This window comes from Stigmatopora argus, chromosome 2 (genome assembly GCF_051989625.1).
Source record: "Stigmatopora argus isolate UIUO_Sarg chromosome 2, RoL_Sarg_1.0, whole genome shotgun sequence".
Classification (NCBI taxonomy): Eukaryota; Metazoa; Chordata; class Actinopteri; order Syngnathiformes; family Syngnathidae; genus Stigmatopora; species Stigmatopora argus.
Window position 1 is genome coordinate 10,380,001 of NC_135388.1, and position 6,389 is coordinate 10,386,389.

Here is a 6,389-nt window from a genome sequence, read left to right on the forward strand (position 1 = left end):
GCTTTGGGCTAAAGGGGTTAACGGAGGCCAGCAGTGACAGGGGATTACATAAATAAACTTTCGGGAGGGGGAAGCAGAGAAATACACCCCAAAACGTCAGTGACACTTCCCTTGCCTTTGCTTGCATGTGAAAAGCAAAACATGGAACTCGTTTAACTCATTGGCTGCCATTGGTGCCAATAGATGTCCAAACCATTTTGACTGGGAAGGTCGGAGGTCAGTGATATCTAACACCCGCCCTCCCGATCATAATGGATTACATGTCTAGCACCATCAGTGATATCTAAAGCGTTAACAGTAAATATTTCCCTCATTTACTTTTTTAAATTTTTTTTATTTCATTTTAAAGTAACACAGTAGTAAATATGAACTTTTTTTTACCACATTTATCATAATTGTTATCAGGAAATTGGTTAAAGTCCATAAAATGAAAATAAATAAATCAAAGGCAACTTTAGAGTGTTGTTTGGGGCCAGGTTGTAGTAATTAAAATGTTATAAATTTTGTTTTGTTAATATATTATTCATATAAAACACAAATATTGTAACCTACATGACCTAAAATATGAACATTACATTTTGGGTAAGAATCTGGACACCACTTCTTAATTGTGTTTTTCAAAATGACCCTAAATATTCACAAAGGCCATTATGAGTATACTGTGTAACGTATGGTTTAGATTGGTAAATAAATCCTTGTATCCTAAACTACTAAAGTGTTGTTTTCCTTTGATGAATGCCCCCTTAAAACTGTATCTTTAAAGTCCTCCATCATCTTAATTAATCCATAAACTCTACAGCCTCTTTCTCTACCCATTTTCTTCATGTGGTGGTTTCTCCATTTGCAGTGGATGTCAACTTACCGTCTTGACAATGCGCCCTCTGTTTTTGTTTCAGGGTTCCTCGCACGCCGATGACAGCGCTAGTCTGAACAGCCACGGCGGCCTGCCGAGCACCGGCTCCACATCCAGCTCCGAACTCAACCATCAAATGGAAGCATTCCGAGGTCTGATGCTTTTTAACTCACTTTATTGCCAAAAGACAGCTTACCCTATAGCTACCTTTTTTGGCTTTAGGCTTGGCCGGTCAGGTGGCTACGGCTTTGGCGCTGAAAGTGGAGAAACAGGACAAAGACGACATGAATGACTCGGTCTCGGGCGATGACAAGTCAGACGATGAGAGCGACGGCCTCAAAACGCCTCGTGGTGGCACACGCTCAAAGTAAAACTATATACAGAAAACGATGTTCTATATTGAGTAATATACAACATGTAGAAAGAAGCTCATTTTTGTCACAGGCCATGTCGTAGTTTCTTTATTAAAATTTTCATTCTGCCAACCAGGGGGAACACAATTCATTTTTTAGTCAACTGCTAATGGGGTGTCAAATGAATCTACATTTATTTTAATGGTTGATGAATCGTTTAGAAAATGTATAAACTTAAAAACTGCCCAAAGCGAATCTGCTCATTTTCTTCTTTTCTGTTTTTTTTTCAATAAAAAAAAGCAAATATATATATATATATATATATATATATATTTGCTTTTCAAAGTATTTTGGAATTTTCAAAAAAATAATAGCGTTTTAATTGTTTACTTTATATATATATATATATATATATATATATATATATATATATATATATATATATATATATATATATATATAAGCGTGGCCATATTACCACTCTTTATTTTAAATACTAATAAACTATAAAATATGGAAACACACAAATCAAAGTATTTTGGAATTTTCAAAAAAATAATAGCGTTTTAATTGTTTACTTTATATATATATATATATATATATATATATATATATATATATATATATATATATATATATATAAAGTAAACAATTAAAACGCTATTTTTTTTTGAAAATTCCAAAATACTTTGATTTGTGTGTTTCCATATTTTATAGTTTATTAGTATTTAAAATAAAGAGTGGTAATATGGCCACGCTTACAACTGGGATGGGAATTTCCCTTCGTTATCTCCCCCCACAGTCTCACTGAGGACGAAGATCTGAATCCTGAGCAGAAGGCGGAACGGGAACGAGAACGGAGGATGGCCAACAACGCTCGCGAACGCTTGCGGGTGCGCGACATCAATGAGGCCTTCAAGGAGCTGGGTCGCATGTGTCAGCTGCACCTGAAGAGCGAAAAGCCGCAGACCAAACTGCTCATCCTTCATCAGGCTGTGGCGGTCATCCTCAGCTTGGAGCAACAAGTTAGAGGTCAGAGTCCACAGCCAAAGTCTTTTTTTAATCGTAGTTAATCATTGCAATGGTATACAGTACTGGTACTTAAAAGTTCAAGAATACTTCAATTCCATTACAATTAATGGCAATGTTCACATGATAGGGGCTCTAAGCTTGAGACCTGTGGAACACCTCTGACCTCCTAAACACATTTGCGGTCATTGACAGCAATAGATATCCAATGAATGGGAGGGTTGGCAGCAAATAATCGCTGCTCCAAATAAAGTCATTGTACCAGTGTTTTCAGTATAAGAAATTTGGTGCAATTTGGAAACCATTTTCCAAAAAGGGATACTTCGTTCATTCTATTAAAGCTGATGATCAATACTATGACTTCTTGTGTACACTACATACACAATTATTTCCAAATCTTATTTTACTTGGCACACATTTATATACCCCCAATTACTAATAAAAAAAGGCTTTATTGTCATCATACACAGCTGCGTATAATGAAATTGGTGAAATAGCTGGTATGCATTCTAAAAAAAACTATTATCCTCAGCATATTTTTGGATAATATCTAGATGAGTAACAATGTATCAATCTGCATCAGTATATTATAATAAATAATTTCTTAAGCACAATATAATTGAAATTGATCTAAACTGATCTTCACCGTTTCGATAGGCCGTTTTGCTCAAAATTGACAATGCTTGTCCTCTATTTTCATTTTTTTTTATTTTTTAAATTGTCTGTGCTCATAGAACGGAATCTTAACCCCAAAGCGGCCTGCCTCAAGAGACGAGAGGAGGAAAAAGTATCTGGCGGATCCGCTGACAGCCAACAAGGTCACACGGGAGTTCACCCCGGTTTGACTGACACATCCAACCCCATGGGCCACCTTTGAGCGCGCACAGGTACGCAGACCACATTCTAATTATCCACCGACCAAATGTAAACGTCTCACCGAGCTATCTTTTTCGCCTACAGTCCAAAAGCCAAACATAGTGTTTTTTTAATGTGATATAAAAGGGCAGCAAAACATAGCAACGACCCTTTCACGCTGGACGAGCTACCGTAAGACTAGGTAACGTTGGGCCGTTCAATCTGATAAATCACTAAATAAATCAAAGATTTTACTGGAAGGCTTGCCAATTCATTTCTTTTTGATTGAGCCTCTGATTGAATGTCTCTAAAGGCCACAAACAATATTCCAGCTTCCATTTTTCTGATCTGAAAGATGGATAGAGAAAGTGAACTCGGTCCGTGTACCTTTTGAACGAGCCTTTAACTGTTTTTCCATGATGAGTTTATTTGAAAAATAAAATGCGGTAAATGAAACAGGCTGATTTGTTTTTCCCAGTAGTTGGAAATTTTTAGTGGGCGGGGCCAAGACAGCTGAAAAATAAAGACTAATTCGGATCTCATTTCATTAAGGGAATTGAATTGAGCACTTTTATTGTCATTTTACAAGTACAATGAGATTTAAAGCACCTTTAAATAAAGTCATCATGGAAGATCGGATGAAGGCGGAATATGATTTATTCCCCTATTTTTGACACGCACAAGCCTTTTTTGCCTTTTTCTGAAATCAAAGACAAAGTGAATGTACGAAAGATTTACTGTTGAATTACGACCCTGATTTTTTTCTACCTTAGATTGAATTTAATTTGAATTCAGAACTACTAGTTGAATTGTTCACTCACTATCAACTTCCATGTGTTTTTGCATGATACAACTTTGATCTTGTCCGCCACAGATCCAACACGCATAACATTTCATCCAGTCTGAGATGGCGACTCGGCCCGGTCGCGACGGCGGGCTCTCCCCGCTGCGCTTAACGCCACGTCGCGGAGGAGACCAGCCCACCCGAAGCCAAAATCACACAAGACTAACACAATCCAGTCCCGGGACCGACAAGGAGTCCGCTAATTCCGGCCCCAAAAAGCAAGAAGAATCTCGAGCACATATCACGCAGATCCGCGAGGAGCGCGTGGCTTCCGAACAATCAGACTTTGCGGTCTCCTCCGACTCCACGTGGAGGTCGCTTCGTGCCTAAACTGAATTGACGAATGCATTGTAACAGCAAGCTTTTTCTTATCGTTTCTTTTTATTTATTATAACTATGAGCTCAAATTTTATGTTCAAGAGGGGAAATGGATGGAGTTTTGCTTTTCAACTGCCGTCCGGCGGGGTCAGTGTTGAAAACGGACGGCACTTGGGCCTGGCGGGTTGAAACGAGGGAAAAAGCGTCATTGGCTGTGTTCAAAATCACTCCGGAGCTACGGTGGCTGGGAAGTGTCAGGTAATTGGCAAATTTCAGGTTGGACAAATGAAGAAAAAAAACACCAATGCTATTTAATACCTTCATAATGAGGTCGCCATGTTGTCATGGTATTCGAATGGGTAGTGATGGAATGACGGAAATCGAACTGAAACATTAAGTGACGCGCTCATCATAATCATTTTTCTTTGTTAACATATGTACAATAAGTACATTTTAACCACTTATCCGAGTAATGTTAAAAACTTCTTTTTTTTAAAATTTGATTGGTAAAACCGCACTATATAGTTGAGCCTGTCGTCAACCTAATGTCACAATTTGCCTAGTCATTCTTAACTCACGGTTAAATACAATAACTATGCCTTTAGGTTCACTGTGTAAAAGCTGTAATGATTCGCTACTCGTCGCTGCCAGTTCAAATGGATTGGAGGTCTATAGCCTTCAATGGCAGCCATTCATTCATTTTCTGAACCGCTTTATCCTCATTACGGTCGCGGGGGTGCTAGAGCCTATCCCACCTGACTTCAGGCCAGAAGGGGGCCGATGGCAGGGCACAAGGAGACGGACAACCAATTGCACTCACACCCATAACTAGGGGCAATTTAGAGTGTCCAATCAGCGTACCACGCATGTTTTTGGAATGTGGGAGGAAACCGGAGTTCTTGGAGAAAACCCACGCAGGCCCGAGGAGAATATGCAAACTCCACACAGGTGGACGGACCTGGATTTGAACCCAGGACCCCAGAGCTGTGAGGCCGACGCGCTAACCACTCAAGCCCCCAGGCTTATCAATGGCAGCCAATAAAAAAGCACTCTATTATACTTCACTTTAGAAACATTTCCAACTCATGAAGGATGTTAGTCGCTAAAAATGGTGTCATTGAAAAGAATTGAGAGTCGGGCACTCATAACTTAAATCTTTGCTCTCAACTCAGAGGAAAAGTTAGTCTGAATAACGATTTGTATTTGAGAAACTCCTAAGACAGTTCCCTTGTAACTCAAAGCAACGCCGCACTCTAAATTGGTAGTAAGAAGTGAGTGGGTCATTTCGAGCACAGCCATGAAATATTTGGCCGTTTGAAAGTCATAATTCAACCCTGTATTCAAAAAGAAAGACTACACATAAAAAACCCTGTTTTTCCTTCCTTCCTTCCACAATTGCATGTAACCAAAAGCGTGTTAGTTTAGTTTGACCCAAAACTTTTCTTTTCTTGCTTTCAAATAGTAATACCATAAAAAACAGCAATTCGTAGCATTCCCTGCATATTTGTAGTGTCTTAACTAAAGGAGATCCCTTTAGCCATATGAGAGTATTCTATGTATGCAGATTGTTATGTGTAGTTTTGACAAGGTTTTGACTTTACATAATGGGAAGAAAAGAAAAAAAAGGACGACAACCACTTTTTTTCTGGGACTGATTTAATTACATCTTTGTCTGTTTACAAAAAAACAAGCAGGTGTCCATTTATGCCAAGTCATATCTTCTAGCTTTCAGTTATAGTTTGCAAAATCCGACTTTCCTATACGTTACATCAACAGATTGGCCATCATTGACGGCAATACACGTCCAAATCCATTTGAACAAATGCATACCTGTCAACCTCTGCCGATAACTGCCCTTATAAATGATTATGATTCCCCTTACAAACCCCCCAAAAAACTTACAAACACCGTACGACTCGTACGGTGTTTGTAAGGTTTTTGGGGGGTTTGTAAGGGGAATCATAATCATTTATAAGGGCAGTTATCGGCAGAGGTTGACAGGTATGCAACTGGGTAGAGTTTTCTCACCGCCAGTGGTTGCAAATAAAACAAAAAGCTCAATATGTTGAATTTTAGCACAGCGATGAACAAAAAAAAAAGTCTTCTCTTTGGTTATGCTTTATTTATGTTTTTGTGT

At 38.7% G+C, this 6,389-nt stretch overlaps 1 protein-coding gene across 4 annotated transcripts in view; it reads left to right on the top strand.

Moving 5' to 3' along the window:
- Positions 1 to 4,128, top strand: part of tcf12 (transcription factor 12) — a 53,302-nt gene extending 49,174 nt beyond the window's left edge. For all 4 annotated transcript variants that reach the window (XM_077591541.1, XM_077591551.1, XM_077591561.1 and 1 more), the window contains 5 exons: positions 897 to 1,005; positions 1,076 to 1,220; positions 2,009 to 2,238; positions 2,970 to 3,122; positions 3,965 to 4,128. In XM_077591541.1, the coding sequence (XP_077447667.1) occupies positions 897 to 1,005; positions 1,076 to 1,220; positions 2,009 to 2,238; positions 2,970 to 3,112 (627 nt within the window). In that variant the 3' untranslated portion in view covers positions 3,113 to 3,122; positions 3,965 to 4,128. The remainder of the gene's footprint in view (positions 1 to 896; positions 1,006 to 1,075; positions 1,221 to 2,008; positions 2,239 to 2,969; positions 3,123 to 3,964) is intronic.
- The last annotated feature ends 2,261 nt before the right edge of the window (positions 4,129 to 6,389 follow it).